The sequence below is a fragment of the Rhinatrema bivittatum genome, chromosome 14, assembly GCF_901001135.1.
Source record: "Rhinatrema bivittatum chromosome 14, aRhiBiv1.1, whole genome shotgun sequence".
NCBI classification, from domain to species: Eukaryota; Metazoa; Chordata; class Amphibia; order Gymnophiona; family Rhinatrematidae; genus Rhinatrema; species Rhinatrema bivittatum.
In genome coordinates this window covers 48439170-48463802 of record NC_042628.1, presented here as the reverse complement: position 1 = coordinate 48463802, position 24633 = coordinate 48439170, and the positions used below count along the sequence as shown (strand labels likewise).

Below are 24633 nucleotides of genomic sequence, written 5' to 3'. Positions count from 1 at the left end.
GGGGCTACAACGCCCACATCCTGCCAAGACCACACCCATGCCCCACCCCTTTTTTTCAACTTCTTATCTGTGCGTGTACCAGGAGATACCATCACACGCGGGCAGCTTTTTACATTCGCTTGGCACACGCCAGACACACGTATCTCCTGGTTTGGCTGCGCACTGGACTTTTCAGATTCACCCCCTTAGGGTGCATGGATTTTTAGTTTTGCTTTTGAAGAAGGAGGAGTGCATTTGTTTCAGTTTCAGTTTCTTTTCCTTTTTTCATTAATTTTGGGAAAGAAAACCTTATGACTAAAGGTCTGGATTGAGGAGGAGTGGAAAAGCTGTTCCTTCCTTTTGTTAAAGAATATTATTTCCTATTTTCTAAATGTTTGTTTGAAGACAGTTTCAACCTTCTTCCTTCTTTCACGGCTTTTTCTGAGGGTTCTGGAGGATAATAGGACAACCAGCCAGCTGGCCTGGGAGACAGAGAAGACTTGAGGTGTAAAGGAGAAGAATGCACCCCTCATGTGTAGATCCATTACAAATATCCACCAGATAATCTGGAGGAGGAGTTTATTTTATTTATTTATTTGTTTTTATATACCGGTGTTCGATTTACATATCACATCGGTTTACAAAATATTTGAAGGTGCAGGAAGGAAGTCCTTTCCTTTTGACAGGTACAGAAAATGATTAGAGAAATGTAATAAGATGTTATAGCAGTCGCATGGGTAAAACAGTGTCAATCATGGAAACAGTCAGCATCAAAGGAGGAATAGATAGCAGACAGAGGAGTACCCCCCCCACGTACAACAAGGAATAAGAAACCAGAGCCACATTAGATGTCTGCATATTCAAGTCTCATCAGAAATATTGTAAATGGGAAATTGAAATTGATCCATCACACCGCTAGAGTAGCCACCCCAAGAAAGAAACTTCAAACTACCCTAACCTGGGAGGGAATCTGGCTGGGAATGTGCATTGAGTAAGAGACTGCAGAGGCACAGATTTACCCCCAGTAATGTTTGCCTTATGCACTGTATGACGAATGGATTTGTAAAGAGAACTATATTCAACCTTAAAATCACCTGGTAATAAAATTATGTTGGAACCTTATGATCAGAGTCTAGGATGATTATTACTCTTTACCATAGAGACTGTGCAAGAATAACACCTAGGGTCTAGGAGAATGCCCTTCTCTACAGGGAATCCTGGACCATCTGGGGCTAATAAACCGTGAGGGGAAAAGATAGCTTAAGCTCCACTGTTTTCTGTGGGTCTTTGGACTCTTAAAGAGAACTTCACCCCAGGGGTTACATTAAAACATGGAGCAAACAACTGAATAGAGAAGGCAATCATGTTTGGTAAAATGGAATGAAACAGTTACAGAAAATAAGGTGGATGGTATCAAGGAAGTCAATATATCTCTGCAACAAGCTCTAGGAGCAGTTGCATCATGGAGATAGCTAGTCCATTGGTTCACCAGCAGTCACTGATTTGATGGCACTTAACAAAACATGCAAATTATCGGAGTTCTTGGATTGAATTTCAGCAAGAACAATCAATTAATGGTCATTATTGAGTGATAAGGAAACCAAACCTACTTGTGGCTTTTGAAGATCAGAGATACCTGCCCCATCCTACAGGATGACTTAGGTTTCTAGTACCACAGAAGTCACACCCAGGAGAGGATGACCATTATCCTATTATTTCTTCAGAATCTCCTATGTCATACCCTCTAAAACAGCCAATTGCATTCCTGCGGACCAATACCACCCACCTCACCTTCGTTCTCCTGAGTTTATTGGGAGAGTACTTACAGAATTGAACAAAAACATTCTTGGTTTCATCCAAAGCAATCTCTTCAAAGTTTTTGCCCACAAGGACTTTCACAGGATGCTTGTCCCAGTCTTCAGGCAGCTCTTCACTCATCATAATGTGCTATTTATAAGGAAAAATAAATCACCATAGGTATAAGAGCTAAGAATGTTTAGAAAATTGCATCCATTTTTAGGTCTTGCATTTAAGTAAGGTGATGGTGCAGGCGATGGTGAACCCGCAATTGGACTATTGTAATAGCCTATTTTTGGGTTTCCCGATGAGACTCGCACATAGGCTATAAGTGGTGCAAAATGTAGCAGCAAGGTTGGTTTTAGGAATCTCTGCACATTGTCTTATGTCTCCAATTTTTTCTAAGTTACAGTGGCTTCCAGTAGAGTGTAAGATTAATTAATTTATTTATTTATTTGTGATTTTTCTATACCGGCATTCACGGAGTTCGTATCATGTCGGTTTACATAAAACAAGGGGTGAGCAATACAAAACTATAACTTGAATGTATACATTACAACTTATAATAAATTATAACAAGTGCTCAGAAGAAGAAGTTACAATAAAACAGGGATGATTCTAACTGGGAGTAAAAGAAGAGGAAGATAGAAGTTTAACGAGAGGTAGAACTTTGCGGAGGTTGTTAATGACTATATTAGTTTAACGGAAGATGAAACATTTAAAAAACATTTAAAAAATGTTTACTTTGGTTTGTAGAGTTTTGAGGGAAAATGGCCCTTGTTGTTACTTACAGGACAAACTAACTCAGTATGAGCCAGGGCAAGGACCACATTCCATGCAGGGAGACATTTTAGAGATTCCTTGACAAGTCTCTGCTGAGAGCCCAGCTTGAGTTCTGGGTGCAGTTCTGGTGACCAGTTCTACAAGAGGACATTGATAAGGTAGCAGCAGTTCAAAAGGGGACCTCCAAAATGGTGCATGGCTTGCATTTTAAGCCGTACGTAGAGCCGAGAGACATGAGAAGTGAAAGAGAGGTAAAGAAAGTTATGCATGTTGAGCCCAGAGGACCAGTAAAGGAGAGATACAGGATGATAGCAATAAGACCAAGAGACCACTGGCACAAATGCCAGCTCATGCCCTTCTCAGTAACACTTCTTTTACATTGGACTGTGCCATTTTCTACCCACTTTCTGTCTCTGCGTAGTGAGACCTAGTTCAAGCAGAATTTGGAGTCACTCTGGCTGCTCTTCCCCCAGCCTTTACCTTCTCTCATTCTCCCTGCTCCCCTGGCCATCCTGCTTTCTTGTACGGTGGGGGTATTGCTTTGTAACCCCTGTGTTTCACTTCTTTCGTACTGCTGCGAGAGCAATACCTTCTTCTCAGGGGATTTGGAAGCACTGCTTGTGACCCACGTGTAATAGGAGCCTGCACCCTCAGCACCCCTTCTTACAATATATCTGGCTCCTCTTGGATGTTCCATTCCATTTATGCTGACTGTAGATGCCTGAAGAAATTCATCCTTCCTCCCTTTTTTACTAATCTATTTTTCTTCAATATTATCACAAGATGCCAGTCACTCTCGGAAACTGTTCATCCTCCATCTTTCTTTATTCAATCAGTCACTGTCTGTATTCTCTTTCATATCATCCTCCTTCCTCAGTTTTTGCACAAAATATATTAATAAGGTTTCTACTTTTTGGTTTTTCACTTATTATAATGTTTTGTTTTTTTTATAGAAGCTCCAGGGAGCAAAATCAGAAAATATTTCTTCATGGAAAGGATGGCAGCTCCACTGGAGTCAAAAATAGTAACAGAATTCAGTAAAGCCTGGGATAAGCACAGAGGAGCCTTAGTTGTGAAGAAAATCCAGAGATCTATGGCGTGCGCTATGAAAGAAACTAGGCAGACTAGATGGGCCTAATGCTTCGTATTTGCTGTCATAGTGTCTAATTCTCTTGATCACTTGGATCCTCAGATCTAAACTCTGTTCTCTACTATTTCTATCTTCTTTTACTCTGCTTGCACTCTCCTTCCCAAAGTCTTTTCTCTCTTCTTCCCTAAAGCATTGCCCTCTCCTACCCGGAGCTAACACCTTTGCTTACTTGAGATTGTCATCCCCCGGGGTGTGAGCCATTGCTTTCCACATCCCCATCTGTTGACCTCTCTAGCCTCGGGTTGTGGCTGTCCCCTGCCCCAAGTCGCTGCTCCTCCTCCTTACTCAGAGGCATGTGTCAGCATCCTCTCCACCTCTGCTTCACTCCTTGCAGCCTCAATAACAAGTGGAAGAAACTGACATCTTGGCCAATTTCCAAACCTTTAAATCTCTTCTCCAGTTCTTTGCTGCCTTGAAGCACAGATAGCAGTCTGTATAAGTAATCTGCTTGTTTCCCCATAATTACTTCAGGAATGTTTCTCTCCCCTGCTCCTCTCCTTCCTGGTCTACTCACTCCTCGGGTTTCTTTTCACACTGAAGATTAATTATCAATGTGGTTTCCTCCTCTTCACTTATGCTTCTAATCCTCTTCCACCTCACTCTGTTTCTGCATTTCTACTCTGCAGCTGAGATTCTCTTTCTAAGCTCATCTTTTTCTCATGATCCACTATATGAATTTGCTAATCCCCCTCATCCATCCTCTCCTCCTTATTAAGAGAGATGGTGCAATACAAAACCTGTGATCCATAAAGCTCCAGAGAAATGATCTTGGATTTGTTTTGGATTAATTGAGCCATCCCTCTAATTCAGGATACAGACTGTAAATCTGTCAGTCTCCCTCCAAGTCCCCCAAACTCATTCTTGCTCTGAGAGCCTGAAACCCTATTTCCCTCCCCTGTACTGCTCTGAAATAACAGAGAGAGTGGATCGCGACCCAGGAGGCCTAAATACCACAGGAAATCTCAGTCTCATGGTCCTTCTTCAGTAGTCTGGGAGTGTGAGCTGCCCTGCACTAGTGCTTTGTCATTAGTGCTCTGCCCCTTCCCAGTCATTTTCAAACTATTTACAATTGAATCCCCTTCAGTTCAAGGGAGATCAAATTACTTTTAAAAAGTTGTTAGCCATTTATGCTTCCTTCCCTCTTCCTTCAAACAAACAATGATTTTCCCAAATTGAGTAAAGCAGAATTTGTCTTCCTAACCTTCAGCAGTATCATCTCCCTCACATGGGCTTTCTAGCTAAGGCTCCTGCATGGTCTGCTCATCTGCTTATTGAATGACCGCCTTCCTTCTCTCTCTAGTGCATGACCTCTTCTCAGGCTCGCTTTCTGGATACTCAAGTGAGGCCACTCAGTCTCATTCTTTTTCATTTCTCCTCGAATAGGGTGATCTTTCAGCTCTTACATCCATCCTCAGGCATGGCGATCTGTCCTCTTTCAGGCACACCTGCCTCTCCTGGATTCTCGCTCTTTTCCATCTCATCTTCCTCGTTTCTCTTAGCATTGATGCCTCGTTTCTTGCTAAACTCTCACCCAGTTGCTCTGAACCGTTCTTTCTATGCTGGTCACTCCTTTGTGCGCTCCCACAATCGGCGCTGTGTTCCCTTTTGTCTCTGTCTTCTAGATCATGACCCTGAACGTTCTTATTTCCAGCTATCAATTTTGAGTGCCTTCTGTAAAGAGGTGATGTATTTGGATCCTGTTTTCACCCTGTAATCCTGGGTGGGATTTCCATCTTTTTCTTGGCCATCTCCACACTTTAGCTTGGTTTCCATAAGACTGAAGTTCTATATGTTCTGGTCTTTCTTGTTCTCTTCCACACTTCGTTACTGTCAGACCAGGTAACTATTCTATTGTCCCTGCTTTCTCTGATCCCCCTTATCTATGTACACTGGTAAACATCTACCCATATTTATGTACCTCCTACCATGTGACTACTACATCCCATCATTACCATTACTCCATGCTGCTACAATGTATCCCCATTCTCTACTGCTGAACTCCTGGTCTGCATAGTTAGCATCTGTCACTGTGGGTTCTCTCACTTTTCTCTGACCTCTCTGTCTCATCTGAAACTAGTTGCCCATCTGCCCCTTGTCCTGCTCAATCACATCTTCTTTCTCTAACTCTTCCTACACAAGTTTCAGTCCCTAAGAGGACTCTATATTGTCTTTATATCCCATTCATTGTCTCTCTCTCTCTCTATTTATGTGTCTCTGCTGTCTGATATGTATGTGTGTGTGTACTCCCGTCACTCTGTTTTCATTCACCGACTTCCTGGCCCCACATATTCTCTATCCACCCAACCCTAACCTAACAGCTGATCTTTGTCCCTGGGGCCTAATAGCCTCTTAACTTTTGCAGCTCACCTTGTTATTTTACTGATATCAATTTTAGTTACTAACTTTATAAAAATAAAAAATTGTTGAAAATGCTCTATGAATATTTGTTATAAGGAATATCTTTCCTCATGCTAATTCTTCCTTGGTGTGGCTCGCTGCCTGCTTGCTACCATATCGACAGTCCTCAGACTATATGTGTCTGCTTTACAAATAATATTTACACATGAGTCCCTGTAGAAGATATCACATATGCATAGTACCAGTTCAATCTGATCTTCCCACATCCTGCAGCCCACAAGAACCCTTCTGGAGATTTAAAACACAAAACTATTATACCTTAATTTTCTTGTTAAGAACATCTTGGCAAAATGTTGTCACTGTGTTTGTTGTAATCTCTCCAGCACTGAACAAGAATCTCTGCGATGTTTCTACATTGATAAAGTGGATGGTAGGAACGTCTTTACTCGACAAACCGAAATAGTCCATGACATTGGCAGACTCTCCATTTACATCAATGAAAACAAAGAGAATCTGAAAAACAGCAAATGTGCAAAAACAATAGGGTGAGGAATAGCAAAGTTTTGCTCCGATAGGATGGCTACCCCCGGTGAGAGTTTCTGCTCCTCCTGTGAGTGGTCCTGATCCCCTACAGGCCCCCACCATCACCCATATGGGCCTACTCCTTTTATTTATTTGTATCTATTTATTTATTTATTTATTTAGTTGTTGAATTTTATATACCATTGTTCGGTTTCGCCATCACAACGGTGTACATGGTTCAACTGGTAAAGCTATACAGAGTTAATTTGCTATCTAAGAGATAGTGCATATAGATGTTACAAAATACATACAAGATTTGTGAGCATGTATAGGTATTATAAGTGCATATAAGCCTTAAAGGTACATCTCCATGTTGTAGGTATTAATGTCCATAAGCGTGGTAGTATAATGAGTTAGTGGGCATGTAGAGGCATTATAGTACTTATTCGAGGTATGCATAAACAATGTTGGTTATATATTTTCACGTGGTTGCAGGAGTTTTACCGGATCATAAGGTTTAGGAGGGATTTCATTTGTTGCTTTGGTGAATAACCAGGTTTTTAGTTCTTGAAGGTTTTTAAGTTCGGTTATGTTCTTAGTTCTGTTGGGAGTGTGTTCCAGAGTTTGGGGCTTCCGAGAGTTATGGCTCTATCGTGGGTTGAGGTTAGTTGTTTAGGGTGTACAGGTGGAATTTTCAGGAGGCCTTTATTGGTTGAGCGGAGGTTTTGTTGCGGTGTGTGGAGTCTTATCTTTGTTTTTAACCAGTCAGTTTGCCCTTCATGTATTAGTTTGTGTATTAGGGTCAGTATTTTATACTCTCTTCGGAATTTTATTGGGTGCCAATGTAGTGATATCAGAATTGGGGTAATATGTTCATGTTTTTTTGTTCCAGTGAGGATTCTTGCGGCTGAGTTTTGTAAGATTTGTAGTGGGGCGGATGGTGGAGAGTGGTAGACCGAATAATAATGAATTGCAGTAGTCCAGGTTGGAGAAAATGAGTAGTTGTAGGACTGTTCTGAAGTCATCTGGGGTTAGGAACGGTTTTAGTCATCTTAGTGTTAGTAGTTTGTGGTATCCCTCCTTGATTTTAGTAGTGATGTGATTCTTGAATGATAGTTCACTGTCGACGATGATTTCTAAGTTGCGAGCATAAGTGACTGGTGCAATTGCTGTTTTTTGGTTCTCCATTTTTAAAGGAGGAGGGGGGTGATGGCTTCTTTTTTCTATCCAGGATGATTATTTCTGTCTTTTCTATATTTATTATGAATTTCATGTCTGTTAGTATTTTCTTTATTTCGGTGATGTAGGTGACTGTTTTTTTGTAGGTTTCCTCTATTGTGTTATTCATTGGGATTAGAATTTGGATATTGTCCGCATATAGGAAATGGGTGAGCCCAAGGTCATCAAGGAAGTGACATATCGGAAGAAGGTAGATGTTAAAGAGTGTCGAGGATAGTGCTGAGCCTTGGGGAACTCTGGTGTTTAGGTTTATTTTCTTTGAGAGGGTATTGTTGAATGAGACCTGGTAGGTTCAGTTTAATAGATATGACGAAAACCATTGTAGTATTTTTCCGGTTGCTCCTATTTCAGTCAGATGGTCAATAAGGATTGAGTGATTGACCATGTCAAATGCAGCGGATAGGTCTAGGAGGATTAATAGGTAGCTTTGGCCATTGTCAAAGCCTCTGAGCACGGTGTCATTTAATGAGAGGAGTAATGTTTCTGTGCTAAGGTGTTTCCTGAAGCCGAATTGTGCGGGGGAAAGGAGGTTGTTCGTTTCTAGGTGGTCGGTGAGTTGGGAGTGTATGATCTTTTCAATGATTTTGGCAATGAATGGTAGGTTAGATATAGGGCGGTAGTTTAGTGGATTGTCCGGGTCTAGGTTGTTCGTTTTTTAAGATGGGTTTGATGATTGCTGATTTTAGGCCGTCTGGGTAATTTCCTTCTGTGACGGATAAGTTGACTATGTCGGTTATCATTTTTGTTAATGTTGGTTCAATAGCTTTGATTGTTGTTATGGGTATGCTGTCGATGGGGTGCATTGCTGGATTCATTTTTTTGATGATTGATTGGATTTCCAGTGATGAGGCAGTGTTAAAGTTTGACCAGCTTTGTGTTTGTTTAGTTTGCATTTTGATGATTTGTGTGTTATCATTGAGGTTGTTCTTGATGAGATTGTTAATTTTCTCATTGAAGAATTCTGCAAGTTCGTCATGTCTTTTCTTGGACTGTGGTGTTTTCTGGTCGTTTGAGGTTTTGGACGATTTTGAATAGCATTCTGGGGTTATGTTGGAATTTGTTTATTTTGTTTGAGTAGAATTCTTTCTTTGCGTTGAGAATATGTTTTTTGTAGTATGCTAGGTGTGATCTGTAGGCGGTGAGTAGTGTGGTTGATTTGTTACGCCAGGCTTTTTCCTTTCTTTGGAGTTCACGTTTTGCTGTTCTGATACTCTCATTGTACCATTGATTCCAATGTTTTGGTTTTTTTATGGTTTTTTTGATGGTGGGGTTTATTTTATCCACGATTGCTGTAGTAATGTTGATCCAAGAGGTTGTGGCCTTTTTAGCGTAAGATAGGTCAATGTTTGTTAGTTCCAATTTTAGAGTTTCCTGGAGCTTCTCAATATTGAATGGGGGGTGGTATGTAATCTCCTTAGGTAAGTTTTTTTTGGTTGTGAGTTTGGAGTTGTAAGTCAGGTATGCTTGAATTAGAGAGTGATCTGACCAGGGGATTTTAGTTATATTTGTGTGGTATGTCGACCAGATGCTATATTAATAAAGATGAGGTCTAGGGTGTGACCAGCTTTGTGGGTTGGGCCAGTAATGATTTGTTTTAATCCAAGAGTTGAAAGAGCGTCCTTATCTCTGGCTCTTTAATGCTGTTTAACACAGTGATGGAGACTGACGGTTGCATGGCAGGCACTCTACTTACAAATAATGTATTTCCACTGCCCTTCCCTTTCACTATATACCAATAGGTACATATTGGTCAGATGATCTTCAGAATCTGGCCGTATGTGCTTGGTGATTGCTGGGATAATGGTTCTGCTGGGATGATCTTTGGGATCAGAATCTAGGTCCTGGAAGACGTTTGTTTGCACTCAAGCAGATCTTCAGGGATACCATCATTTGTGAAATGTGACAAACTACACGATGTATAAAGCTTGAAACTTCAAAAGCATAATTATAAAACAATTTTAATCTCATAATTACCTTCCCTTTGAAGCTGGATGCTGCTTCCCTAAAGTTGTGCAGTAATGAGAGATGTGCTTCCACAGTCTTATTAATAAAGAGCAAGATGTGGTTGGCAACTTTTGCCGCAAATATCCTGTCACCATTCTATAGAAGGAACAATAATGGAATATTAGTAGCATGGTAAGATCAAAGGTTAACATAGTAAAGACACGGGAAGGCCAAAATTAGCTTTCTAAAAACAAGGAAAGGCCAAAGGTTAACATGCTAAAGGCTTGCGGGTCATAGGTTAGCTTCTGAAAAGGCCAAGGGTTAAGATGCTAAAGACATGAAAAGGCCAAGGGTTAACTTATCTAGGCACAGGAAGCCAGGCTGCAATATTAAAGCTGCAGCACTGCTTAGATTGCCTGTTTGATCTGTCATTTCCTCTTTTGGTCTTACTCCTATGTATACTTTCTCTCATTATTTCTCTTGGCATTTTTCCTTGTACAATTATTATAGCCATAATGTCCTGTTTATAAAGTTGTCTTCCCTCACCCTGCTCCCTTTAGCTGGCCATGCTGTATTCATGCTTTATATGTGTCAGTGTGACCCTACATAAGATTCTGGGAATGATCAGTGAAGCAACGCTGATTTACAATGGTGCTGGTGGCAATAGGGAAGCAATCTGCCCAAGCTTTAAATGCTAATCTCCTCAGGAATTAAAGAAAGTTAGAATTTTAAGAGAGGGATTTTTTTTCCTCCTGCTCCTTTGTACTTCCAGCTCAGTCAGAACCAGGGCTGGGATCTGGCACCATGATGAGCCTTCATTTGCAACTACCTGGGAATTTTTCCCCTAGTTCATATTTCCTGCCAACTAACATTGCTCCGTCCTTGCAGTGACAGACCTCAGCCAAGGGTCATGTAGCAGGGCTTCTGCCAGAGCCCTATCATCCTGCTCCCTAACTCTGCCCACCTGGTGTCACCATTGTATAAAGACTGCCTGCCTCCCTCCCCTCCAGGGGCTGTGAACGCTGCCTCCGCAGCATGCCTAGCCCTTGCTGGACAGGGAAATGGAAGACCGGAGCCAGGAATTGAACTCTGGTCTGGCCTCCGGATGGGTGCAGTACTGCCTCTGAACCACTAGGATTTTAATGATTTTGTTTTAACTGACTGAATTATTTTAAAAAAAAGGTTTCCTAGTACTTCTACTGTTAACAGAATGGGGAGGAAATGAATGTGTAGCCCTCCCTGGAAGGGCACTTAAAATGTAGGGGGTCTGACAACTGAGTGAGCCAAGTGCCAGTTTTTCAGAAGGATTGAATCACAATTTTGCTCAAGCAGATGGTGTAGTTACCTGGATCCAGAAGCATGGGTAGGACTTTCCTTTTGCCTTGGCTGGACAGGCGAACCCCTTCTGTTCCCTCAGATAAAGTAGGGACTCACTCCAAAGAGAGTCAACCAAACAGCTTTTATTTTCTGGGGTTACCAGCTGTTAGATGTTACACATGAACTTAGAAGATCCAACGGGGTCTCAAAGGCCCACAGGTTTCTACAGCCAGGTTTTAACAGCATTAGCTTCAAATGCAATAGCATGATATAATTTTTCCTTCCAGTTCTACATACGATATTACCAGCACCTCTTCTCCCATTACTCTAGGCCATCTCTTAGCAACAACCACATCACAATTTCCATTGTTGATGTACCTTAGTACTTTTCCAACACACAGATAATCTCCTCATACCACCCTGGAGTCTCTTTTCTTCTCAGGTCAGCTCCAAAAGTATTGCCTTATAGCCTCAGCAGGGGTTTCCCTGGATCCCCCAAATCCAAACCTCATCTGGAACACTTTCTCTCCAGGTCTTTCATAACTGATGAGACCCTTGACTACTCCTCCTGTGCTGGGACTATGGATGAGTCTCTTAGGTTATTTAAGAACATGCCATACTGGGTCAGACCAAGGGTCCATCAAGCCCAGCATCCTGTTTCCAACAGTGGCCAATCCAGGCCATAAGAACCTGGCAAGTACCCAAAAACTAAGTCTATTCCATGTAACCATTACTAGTAATAGCAGTGGCTATTTTCTAAGTCAACTTAATTAATAGCAGGTAATGGACTTCTCCTCCAAGAACTTATCCAATCCTTTTTTAAACACAGCTACACTAACTGCACTAACCACATCCTCTGGCAACAAATTCCAGAGTTTAATTGTGCACTGAGTAAAAAAGAACTTTCTCCGATTAGTTTTAAATGTGCCTCATGCTAACTTCATGGAGTGCCCCCTAGTCTTTCTATTATCCGAAAGAGTAAATAACCGAATCACATCTACCCGTTCTAGACCTCTCATGATTTTAAACACCTCTATCATATCCCCCCTCAGCCGTCTCTTCTCCAAGCTGAAAAGTCCTAACCTCTTTAGTCTTTCCTCATAGGGGAGCTGTTCCATTCCCCTTATCATTTTGGTCGCCCTTCTCCATCACAATTATATCTTTTTTTGCGATGCGGTGACCAGAATTTCCCCATGAGAGGTAACACCGTGTGGCCTCAAAAGCTGTTTCTCTTGAAGGAGAAAGCCCTTTCATTTGGAGAGGCAACCTGGGCCACCCCACTCTCTCCGGCTCCTCCCACCAAACTCTACGGCCGATTTTTATAGTCTCAATACCTTGCCTCCTACAGGATCTCTCTCCCATCACATCTTAAAAAGAATACTCCCCAAAAGCATCCAAATAACAGCTTTTTCCTATTTTCCTCAGCACCTATGACTCGTACTTTTACCATACATGATGCCATCTAATGGCTCTTCAGAATACCACACTTCCCATAATAGCAGTCAATGCTCTCCTACAGAATACCCACACCTCCTTCATACCACAAATTTAGCATTAGCACCCAAGCAGAGGTTTAGTCTCTCCCAACCGGAATCCTCTCAGTGATGAAAAAGGGCTCCTTCTTGGAAGACCCATCACAAATGGAATCCTGATGTGATGAGAAGGAAAAGGGGATAGACTTCTAACAGAATGGGAAGAACAAAGGATGGAATATTAATGGATCATTTTACTCTCTTGCCCCTCTCACACTCTTATTTTACTCTTTCTTGCTGTTACCAATATTGCAGATCAATAGAGCTTAGGCCTGTTACCAGAAATAATGTCTTAATTGCTCAGACAACTGCTGAGGGGCATTGTACCAATTCTATGGGGCTAGTATCACTACAAAGGGAGGGATTTGAAAGGAACGATCTGATAACGGAACGGAGCCTTATGTAGAGCCTGGTTGTGGAGAAGTGAGCTAGAGGGGCTCAACTGTTACCTGAATCTCATACAGAGGTTTAAGAGGTTGCAAGGCTCATCTGTTACTGAAGCTTTATAGAGACTGCTCTGTTACCTGTTGGTTATATTCTGTAACTAGTTCTAGACTGTTCAGTATTAGAAACTGTGACAGTTCCACGTTATCCAGTCCGAGGTCTTCATCCACAGGGAAGTCCACACGTTTCTCATCAAACTGCAAAAAGCAGAGAGCAGATGAAAAGTAAAGCTTTGCATGAGTTCCTGGTCAGCAAAGGGTGGGGGGGAGGGGGTGCCCATATACTCCACCAGCTGAGGCTTAGAATAAAGCTGCACCAGATCAGCAGAGATACTCACCCTGTGACTATTAAACATGTCTACTTAATCAATATTGCTTTTATTCTATTTTTAAGAAGTTATGGGTTATGATGTTAGCACGAGAGTCACTAGATATAATCCATAATAAGTACAAAAATGACTTTACAGGAGAATGTCAGACCAATTACTAGCTAATGGGATCCTGCCTGCCAGGTGCATATGACCTGGATTGATGGAACCAGGATACTGGGCTTCATGGATCCTTAGTCTGACCCAGTATGACAAGCTTATGTTCTGAAGACAAGGAGTGCATCAGGGCAGTATAGGAGGGTTTTCTCAGATGGGTCTTTTAATAGGGCTCCATAGGTGGGACAGCACCCACCAACGAATGGGACAAAAGTGACTGCTAAGGTTTGTTACCATTTAATTTTTATTTGGGGTCCATTTAACGATCAGTGAAACCACTGGATCAATTAAAGTAAATAACCAGTTTTACTTAATTTAATTAAAAGTGTGCAAGGCAGCCCAGTAACCCCAGATCATGCTTTCAGCTTTCCTTTGTCACACCACCAGGTGCCTTAGCGCACTTTGTAGAGATGCTACGCTCTGTCCAGGCTCCCCCATCACACATTGCCTCCCCCCATGTTCATGCTCTGTCTCCCCTGTGTATTTATTTACTGTCACACTATCTCCACTGTGCTCTCCCATAATGCTTTGTCTCCCTATGCCTGACCCATCCACCTGTTCACACTCTCACCTGTGCTCCCCCTACCATCATCCTACATCTTGCCTGGCTCCCCAAGCTTCCTAGGTCCAATATGTTGAATAGTAGCAATGTGTGATCTGTGAAGATACAGTTAGCTTTCTGTTTTACTTGGGGTCTGAACTTTGGCGCAATAATTAATAGTGAATACCAGAATCATACAATTATACCAGAATTATGACCACCAGGCAGCCCTCATGTCACAACGCATAGACCATACTTGAAAAGCTTTAGTTAAGAATAAAAATACATGCCCATAAATTTGGAGGAGGAAGATTGACAAACTCCAACCAACAAGTGGGACACTGGATTACAATGGCTGAGAGGCATTATTGCTGCTGAGCCTCCTTCCAGTTAATATTGCCTTGGTCTATAATTTTTGGGTCACATGAGCAGAAGCTGCTTGTGTCGTTGTGTGTCTGGGACACTCACAGCCTACATCTGGTCCCTTCATCCTCTAATGCACCTTTTTGAAGAGCACGATGGTGTCCTTGGTGACTCCATATTTCTGGAAGAGCGCCACCTGGTCTGTGATACCAAAGGTGATGTCCACAGTGTTTCTCGCTATTTTATGAAATATCTTCACATCTGGATCGGTTAGATCCTGCAGAGAAGGAAAAGAATAACTGCACATTAGAGGGATATTGGCATCTCTAGCTGAGGTAAGCTTCAGATTTAGCCTGACCTGTCCCTCCCTGATCCGTCTGATAGAGATTTTCCCCACTGCTATGTGATATATCATAATAGACGCTTTGCTTACATGTTGTTGTTTTTTTAATCTGCAATACTGTTCCTTGGTGATGAGCGCTGTCCTTGGCCAGGTGTGAATGATGTAACTGCACCAGGCCCTGCGCCGATTGTGCCGTACAGGCCTAAAGGTGACCCTGTAGTGTAGGCTGGCATCAGGGGAAGCTGGGGTGGATGTGCTAACCCCCACCTCCTCCCTACACCAGCTCTCTCCTAAAGCGAGGAAAGCTGCTGGGGCAGTGGGCATGGGGCTGACAGGTTGTCAGTGAGCACAGGGCTTCGGAACAGCCACACCAGGCCCCACTCCAGCCTAAGACAGGCCTAGCACTCAGCATTGAGGAAGAGCCTTTATGGAGCAACTGAGTTACTTACGTTGTAATTTCTTCATTCATAGAAGAAGGCAGGGCAAAGACAGAATTGAGTAGATCCAAGATGACTACTGATCATTCATGCTTCAAATAAGCACCAACTTGGTCAAAAAAAAACATTGTTTTAAAGTAATTTAAAGCATTTAGATATAATTCAGACTGCAATTATTTTGCATACATGATGCTTAGGGTTGCCACCTGGCTTCATGTCGTAAGGAACAGGCTAATCCGATCCTGATTTTACCCTATTGCATGCAGGGATTCATAGTTCTGATTTTCATAGGTTAATCAAGGGGACAATCAGAAGTATAAGTCCCTGCATAGATAACGATGTTGTATATAGGTATAAAGGAAAAGACCCTTCCTACATTTCAGAGTCACACAATAGCAATCATGCTAGGTCTTGTCACGTGACTGAGAATATCATTAAAACTCTTATTATCCACTCTCTCAGCACTTCCTGCTTAGATTACTGCAACCAGGTCTTCCTTCCCCTGTCCTTAAACCCTATCTTCCCTTTAGCAACCTTTTTTATACCCCTTTATATACCCCCTTCCCCTGTCCTTAAACCCTACCTTTCCCTATAGCAACGCTGCTAGACTATATATAGTTACCTTTCTGAACGTATAATTTGTAATGTCATATATAGTGTCTTCTGTATGTACTAGTTAAAGATATTGTATATAATAATTTTTGGAATGTATAATTTATATATATATATTGTATAAGGTTATCCACAGTGTATAAGGTTATCCACAGTCCCTTTTTGAGTGTATAATTTGCAGTGTTACATATTATGTTCTTTGGTTGTTTTTCCATCAGGTACTTTTCCTTTTCTCCTCTTCCTCTTTTTCCCCCTCTTCTCTTGCCCCTTCTCTCTTCCTAGCTGCTCCCCTTCCCCCCACCCTGGTTTTTTGTATTTTCCTCCTTCAGTTATGTTGTAAACCGGCATGATGTACCCACGAATGTCGATATATAAAAGCTAGTAAATAAATAAATCTATCCCTGCTACAATCTATTAAAAATTCAATTACACAGCTTATCTTTCTCCAGTTCCGTTACACAACCACATAACCTCAAGTCATTATATTTTCTCCCCCTCTGATTCTGCACCTAGGATGAGGAGGGCGATTCACTTCTGAAGGGCATGGAGGCATCCATCGGCCAATCAGACATGTTGTCCTGCCAAAATCCAAGACATTACAGAGAGATTGCCAAACCTCCTCAAGTCTACTGACCACTATCCGATAGCGCTCATCCACGTTGGCACGATTGATCCTGCAAGGTACCCACACCGATCATATAAAAAATGACTTAATGGCTCTGGGAGAGAGGGGCACAGGTGGCATTCTCTTCCATCCTCCCAGGCAAGGAGAAAGGCCCAGGCCGGGCAGCTTGTATTCTGGAGATGAATGAATGGATGCATAGATGGCGTTGATGGGAGCATTTTGGATTCCTTTAAACATGGGATGACGTTTCAAGGACTGCTGAGCAGAGATGGGGTCCACCAGCCAACGAAGGGGCACAGCTTCTTCTTGTACAGACTGGCAAAACTTACTGAGGAGGGCTTTAAACTAGGATCGTCTGGTATGGGTGAACAAAACCCTCAGTGCAAAACATTGTATAGAAAGGGGGGAAGGGTAATATCTGGAAAGCTCTGAACACTAATGCTCATAGTATGGGAAATAAAGTCCCAGATCTAGAGGCAGTCTTGGAATAAGCCGACTTGGATGTAGTGCTGTCACAGAGACCTGATACATGGAAAACTATGACTGGGATATAGTTATACTGGACTACAGTTTTATTCAGGCAGGACCAGGTAGGAAGACAGGGAGGAGGCAAGGCACTATATATAAGAAAATAATAATAAAGCAACAGATTTGCAGTGTTTACAAAGTAAGGAGTAGGCACTGTGGGTTAATCTGGAAAGAGGGAATGGAACATTTATTTATATTGGTGTAGTATACAGACCTCACAGAGCAGGAAAGGATTTAATGCAGGATATTCACAAAATTGCTATGAAAAGGGTGGTACTATTGCTAGGGGATTTCAGTCTACTGGATGGGATTGGGACATTCAGCTGTGGTGTCTTCTAGAAGCAGGAAGATGCTGGAGTTTCTGCAGGGAGAACTGTTCTGCCAACTGTTAATAGAACCCACACAGGAGAGGGCGATACTGGACCTGGTGCTTACGAGCAGAGACAAGTATTTCTGATGTTGTAGTGGACAATTATCTGGAATCCAATGATTACCGGATGGTATGGTTCAGTGTTAGAGTGCAGGAGATGAAGGATCATTCAAAGGCGAGGGTCCTAGACTTCAGGAAAACTAATTTTGTTAAAATTGGAGAGCACCTCTTAATTTAAATCATATGCATGCGATTCGTGCACGGTTTAAAATTCCAGCGTATGGGCACCCACATGCTCGTCTTAAAATGAGCCTGTTAATTATTGGCACTGCTGCCCACAAGTTTCACAAACAGACTCCTTTTTGTGTCTGTGCTTTGCTCTGCGGTGTCTGCTTCAGGATCACACCCTCCTCTCACTTCCTATTCCTGCACAATAGGAGAGCAGATCAGAGCTGGATTTGGGTGCAGGGTGGCTGTTCTCTGTTTCAGGATCACACCCTCCTCTTGTTCCTGTTCCTGCAGAATAGGAGGGCAGGACAGAACTGGATTTGGGAACAGAGTGGTTGCTCTCTGCTTCAGGATCACACCCTCCTGTCACTTCCTATTCCTGCACAATAGGAGAGCAGATCAGAGCTGGATTTGGGTGCAGGGTGGCTGTTCTCTGTTTCAGGATCACACCTTCCTCTTACTTCCTGTTCCTGCAGAATAGGAGGGCAGGACAGGGCTGGATTTGGGAATAGAGTGGTTGTTCTCTGCTTCAGAATCACACCCTCCTCTCACTTCCTGTTCCTGCACAAAGGAGGGCAGGACAGGACTGGATTTGGGTGAAGAATAGCTTTTCTCTGCTTCAGGATACCACCACCTATCCTACTCTTCCCTGTAGAATAGGAGGGGAAGGACTGGATTAGATAGCAGATAGGTTGTTTTCTGTTTGGTCTGTTCCAGGCTCTTCTTCCCTCTAGGTTTGCCGAGGGGAGGGGGGTAGGGCAGAACACCCCTAACTGCTCTGCCTCTGAAGTCTGAAAAGAAGTGGCAGAACTGTGATCTAGGCTGTGCCCCACAAGTTAAGACCTGACTGGGGTTGAAATTCTTCTAAACACAAAAGATCTGGGGGTGATTATATCTGATCATCTTAAGGTGACCAAACAGGTGGATAAAGTGACAGGAAAAGCAAGAAATATGCTTGGCTACATAAAGAGGAATGGTCAGCAGTAAAAGGGAGGTAATATTGTCCTTGTATAAATCCCTGGTGAGACCTCGCTTGGAATACTGTATACATTTCTGGAAACCACACCTTCAAAAGATATAAACAGGATGGCGTCGGTCCAGAGGGTGGCTACTAAAATGGTCAGTGGTCTTCATTCTAAAGCATATGGGGATAGACTTAAAGATCTAAACTTGTATACCCAAGAGGAAAGGCGAGACTGGAGAGATATGAAAGAGCCATTTAAATACCTCAAAGGTATGCACAGGAGATGAGCCTCTTTCAACAGAAAGGAGTCTCTAGAATGAGGGGTCATGCAATGAGTGTGAAAGGGGGTAGATTCAGGAGTAATCTTAGTAAACTTTTTTTTTTTTTTTTACACAGAGGATGCATGGAACAGCTTCCCAGTGGAGATGGGAAAAACAGTATCTGAATTCAAAAAATGCATGGGATAATTACAGAGGATCTCTGAGGGAGTGATGGGAATTGTAAAGCTAAATAAATTGGGAAGATGGGCAGACTAGATCAGCCATTTGGTCTTTTTCTGCTGTCACGTTTCTGTTTCATATTTCAGTTTCTCCAACTTAACCTACAAGTGCCTTCACGCCTCATATTACCTCTCCTCTTTTAAACTCCCCCTCCAACCTTCATTGGGCAAGCTGCTCTTATCTGTGCCTTTCTCCTCCACCACCATCTCCCAAGTCTGTGCATTACTCCCTGCTGCACAGCTCAGCTTCACTGAGGTGGTAACACCGTGCTCCCTTTCTCAAATCCCACCTAAAAACCTTGATTGTCCTCGTCTCAATTTTAATCATTTTGCTGTAATAAATCTATTTCCTGAAACTTCTTGTCTTAGCTGTATATCTTGACCAGAGCAGCATTTCCGTATCTTTTCAAGCCCAAGGCACACCTATATTAAGAAAAAATGTTGTGTGGCACATCAACCTCCATGGAGAAGGCAGTGCAGACATGGAGAGGACTCACATGGTGAAAGGAAGAGATGTGAAGCACTAAAAGCCCTACCAGCCTTTCTTCCAAATTTTAAAATCAAGGTAATGAAGGGATGGAGACACGCATGAACCTGCCATGATGAACCTGCTCCCTCTATGTACAAGTGCAGGAGAAGGGAGAAATTGCGGTGGTGTGAGCAGCCGGCTCAGATAGTTACCTTGGCTGCGCATGTGGCTGCCAGAGCCTCTTCACTGCTGCTGCTTCCAATACTCAGAAAAGTCACACCCAGTGCTCGGTGCACACTCTCCCCGTCTCACTTAGCCAGGGATAGGACGGAGGCTGGAAGGACTCAAAGGAGGAGGTGCAGGATGGGGAAGCTGAGGAGGTGCTATGCGCAATGTTTTGATGCACAAAGGAGAGCCCTGTATGCTGCTCATTCAATTACCAAACTTGGGGGTTCATGCTATAGCTAGGAAGAGGAGGCCTGCATGATTACACATGTCCTCAGAAAGGAGCTTCTGTACATTTAAGAGCAATTGCTGGTATCTTGATGCTGCAAGGTGCTCAGAGCTGAGCCCATGTGCTGGCCTGGATCCGAGTATCAGGCAGTGGTGACTTTTCCATGTCACACCTGATCAGGTCTGGTTGGGAAATACTGGTCTAGACTGTAAGCCTCATGGAGCAAGGACTCTCTCTACATTGCATTTGTCCACATGCAAATGCAACTGAAGTTTAATGTGGACAAGTGCAAATTGATGCACTTAGGGAAGAGTAACCCAAATTTTAGCTACACAATGCAAGGTCCAAATTAGGAATCACCATTCAGGAAAAGGATCTAGGCATCATCGTTGTTAATCCATTGAAATCTTCACCTCAGTGTGCAGCAGCAGCAGCCAAGGAAGCAAATAGAATGCTAGGGATTGACAGGAAAGGAATGGAGAATAAAGCAGAGAATATCATAATGCCTCTGTATCCCTCCATGGCGCGACTGCATCTTAAGTATTGTATTCCATTCTGGTCACCACATCTCAAGAAAGATAGAGCAGGATTAGAAAAGGTACAGAGAAGGGCAACCAAAACGATAAAGGTCTATAAAATAATGAGTGGAGTAGAAGGAGTAAACGTGAATCGGTTGTTTATTCTTTAAAAAAAATGAAGGACTAGGAGAAATGTAATGAAGCTACTAGGCAATGCTTTTAAAACTAATAAGAGTAAATATTTTTTTTACTCAACACATAATTTAAGTTCTGGAATTAGTAGCCAAAGGATGTGGTGAAAGCTGTTAGTGTAACTGCATTAAAAAAAAGGTTTGGACAAGTTCTCATAGGAAAAGTGGTGGAGTTGCAGAAATCCATTGCTTATTCCTGGGATAAACAGCACTGAATCTTTCTACCCCTTGGAATCCTGCCAGGTACTTGTGACCTGGATTGGCCACTGTTGGAAACAGGATTCTGGGCTTGATGGACCTTTGGTCTGACCCAGTATGGCATGTTCTTATGTTCTTATGACTGATTTTCCCTGCCATCAGTCAGTAAAGATTTTTATTTTGAACAGAGATGGCATGGATGTGGTCTTTATGGAGTGCTTGACTAATGTGCAGGAAGAGCCTCTGTGAATACAAAACCCTAAGGCAGGGGTGGCCAACTCTGGTCTTCAAGAGCCACAAAAAACTGGCCAAGTTTTCAGGATATCCACAATGAATATGCACGAGATAGATTTACATATTTTTGGAGGCAGTTCATGCAAATCTATCTCGTGCATATTCATTGTGGTTATCTTGAAAACCTGGCCTGTTTCTGGCTCTTGAGGACTGGAGTTGGCTATCCCTGCCCTAAGGGCCTTGAAAAGTGAAATCCTCCCCTTACCCCATGTAGGATCCCTAGGGGATCATGGGGGCCTTGCGAGATCCGTGGCCCTTCCTGGGTGCCCTCAAGCCCAGAACCAGAATGGGATGGAGACTACAAATGTTTCTGACGAGTGGATGAATTATGAATGTTTCTGATAGAGAAATGAATGGTACAGCAGCTAAGGATGAAACCTTGACAATTATCACTATTGTTCACCAGTTTCAATCTTGTACTAATTTAACTATTTTTCTATGTGTGTTACCATGTCCAATGCATGTGTATGCACTTTTCTCAGACTGAAAGTAAAAGGTAATTGTCAAATAATTAGATAAATTGTGAAATGCTCAGCAAAAATATTTGCAAGTTAATGGTAAAAAAAAATATCAGAAAACAATCAGTGCTTGATTCTACTGCAATAAATTGAATGCTTCAGACCATCAACATCTTAGTCTGTCATCTTATTCTAAAGGAGGAAAAATGGAAAAAAAATCAGTGAGCAGCAAATCTAAATACTAGATAACCCTTATACCTAGAGCTCCAGCAGAAAGCCTGAGTACTGACACACTGTATTTTCAAATCTCCAGTAATTAATATAAGTATTGATACATTGTAAGCCAGAACCTCCAGCAGTAAATCTAAGTATTAATACACTGTATAACCAGACTTCCAGCAGTAAGTCTAAATACTGATACATTGCATACCTAGACCTCCAACAGTGATTTTGCGAACCGATACCCTATACACCAAGACATCCAGTGGTACTAGATATTCTGCATATCCATACCTCCAGCAGTGAGTTTGAGATAAGATACTTTTTATACCTAGTCCTTCAGCAATAAGTCTACTTACTGGTACCCTGTAAACCCAAATCTCTATCAGTGATCTACAAACTGATACCCTGTGTAAGAAAGTTACTTTTAAAAAGCATTTATTAATTCAAAATTATTGGTCATCTAAGTTGTAATTCAGTAACAAATTAAAACATAAAACAGTTTGTGCCTATCCTTTTAAAGTCAGGAAGCTCAGTACAGATATCCCTTTAAAAGACAAAGAGAGTATAATTAATTCTGGTTTATCATTGGCACTTGAGAGTTGTAATTCTCTTTGAGGAGCTAATAAGTAGGGGAGACTAGAGCACTGGAAGCCATTCACTGGTCAACAGCAACACCATGTGGACATTACTAGAAAGGGGGATATTAGAATTTATTATAAGTAACTTTTCTTGGTCAGCCTATGGGACACTGCTTTAATTCTAAACTGATCAATTGCATTGCTTAGTGAGACTGTATCAGTCAAGTGATTAATTATTTTAAATAAATTGTAAAGTTTTGCATCAGAGTTTGGGTGGGAAATATCTGTCTGGAGCCAATGAGAGGCAGGGGGATGAAATGCTGATGAGACTGATTCCCAATCACTGTTTCTTCTTTGAAAAAAGAGTTAAGAGTGGCAGAGGCAGACAGAGAGATAAAGAGAAACGAAAGGGGAAAAATGAAGAAAGTCCTGTATTTCAGCCTTTTGGCTGAGTGAAAAAACAAAACAGAAAGGCATTTTTGTTTTTGCTTGAGGGAATTTGCTTTTTGGCTCTCTCTCATTCAGTCAGCTGAAACCAGCATAGCCTTTTGATGTTTTCCTAGCAAGAGAAATTAAGGTGATTTGTTTGTAGATAAACTTTGGTCTATTTATTTTTAAGATACCTTAACAGTATTAGCAAAGTTCTTACATCTATTTAGGGTTAGGAAATTTTAGATTTGAGGCTATTTTTGGATGATTTGTCACAATTTTATTCAGAATAGAGAGGTGTTTTATTTTGATGAGGTTTTGCTGTGATTTCTGTGTGGCAAGTTGATCACAGATCCATGCAGAGCGCTGGAAATCATAATGGATTCCTCAAGAATCTGCAGCTGTAGCGAAGTTCATGTAAACTATTCAGCAATCACATGAGGTTGAATTGAAATAAAATGCTAAAATTATGGCCAGAATTTAGATGAGAATTAATTTTTTTATTTGTTTGAACTCAAAACTGAGATTTAGGGTGGAGTTGGCAATTTTCTGTTATAAACTACAGATGGCTAATTTTCTAAATTGTACAATGCTAATAAATTATTCTTTTACTATAATGCCATGTGCTTCTGTCTCCTATAAAGTATAAGAATCTAAAAGAATTATGTACATGCGCATGCACTGGTTTTACTTAGATTATTTATAACAAATAATAATTTGTGTTTTTAAATTTTATTTTATTTTTCTGCTCCAGCATCCCTGGGATAATGTTTAGTTGTGCGGGTGTGTTATACAAATAATAATTTGTGTTTTTAAATTTTATTTTATTTTTCTGCATCCCTGGGATAATGTTTAGTTGTGCGGGTGTGTTATACATGCCCATTCTAAATCACACAGCTAAATGGTGGAGTTCTTTATGTGGCCCTCCCATAGTTGGGAGTAACACCTCGTATAGCCAGATGTCCAGCAAGGAGCCTTTGCATGTAAATGACTGTTAACCTTCTTGGACATCACCTGTATTTACAAAAGCACCTCGTATGCCAACATCCCTTGATTGATTTTGCAGCGATTGCATAACCACCTACCTTAAAGAAACCGATGGCAACTAGTTCCTGAGAGTTAATAAGCTTCTCAGCACCCACTTCCTCTTCAAGCACAATTGCACTCGGGCCTGTCTGTCTGTGCATCCACTTCACAATTCCTCCTGCGTCACTCCGTCCTATGGAAATGATTAGGTACAATCAGAGCCCAGATCATTCCTCTACCTGTTTAGGAAATGTATGAGTGCTGCCTCTTTATAAGGAGAAGCTGCATCCTTGTGCAGGGTAAGCAGGAAGAGAATGCAAACTGGGAAAGACCTGCATTCAGAAAAAAAGACATAGCGGAACCAGAAAAGGTGCAGAGAAAGGAAACATAAAGGGGATGGAATGGCTCCCTTATGAAGAAAGGCTGAACAGGTTAGTACGCTTCAGCTTGGAAAAAAGAAGATTGAGAAGACACACGATAGAAGTTTATAAAATCATGAGTCGGGTGGAATGGGTGAGTAAAAGATGGTTATTTACCCTTTCAAATAATACTAGAACAAGGGGGACATGCCATGAAACTAGCAACCAGCAGATTTAAAACAAATCGTAGGCAGTACTCTTTTACTCAGTGCCCGATCAAGCCGTGGAGGAATCTGTTGCCTTAAGACGTAGTCAAGGCAACTAAGCATAGTTGGGTTTAAAAGAGGTTTGGACAAGTTCCTGGAGGAAAAATCCATA

The 24633-nt window shown here is 41.8% G+C and overlaps 1 protein-coding gene across 1 annotated transcript in view; it reads right to left on the bottom strand.

Annotated features, from left to right (window-relative positions):
* Positions 1–24633, bottom strand: part of PDIA2 (protein disulfide isomerase family A member 2) — a 43985-nt gene that overhangs the window by 5061 nt on the left and 14291 nt on the right. The window contains exons 3-8 of the mRNA XM_029577237.1: positions 23956–24089; positions 14593–14730; positions 13146–13262; positions 9803–9928; positions 6386–6580; positions 1806–1926 (exon numbers count right to left, since the gene is read on the bottom strand). Of these exons, the coding sequence (XP_029433097.1) occupies positions 1806–1926; positions 6386–6580; positions 9803–9928; positions 13146–13262; positions 14593–14730; positions 23956–24089 (831 nt within the window). The remainder of the gene's footprint in view (positions 1–1805; positions 1927–6385; positions 6581–9802; positions 9929–13145; positions 13263–14592; positions 14731–23955; positions 24090–24633) is intronic.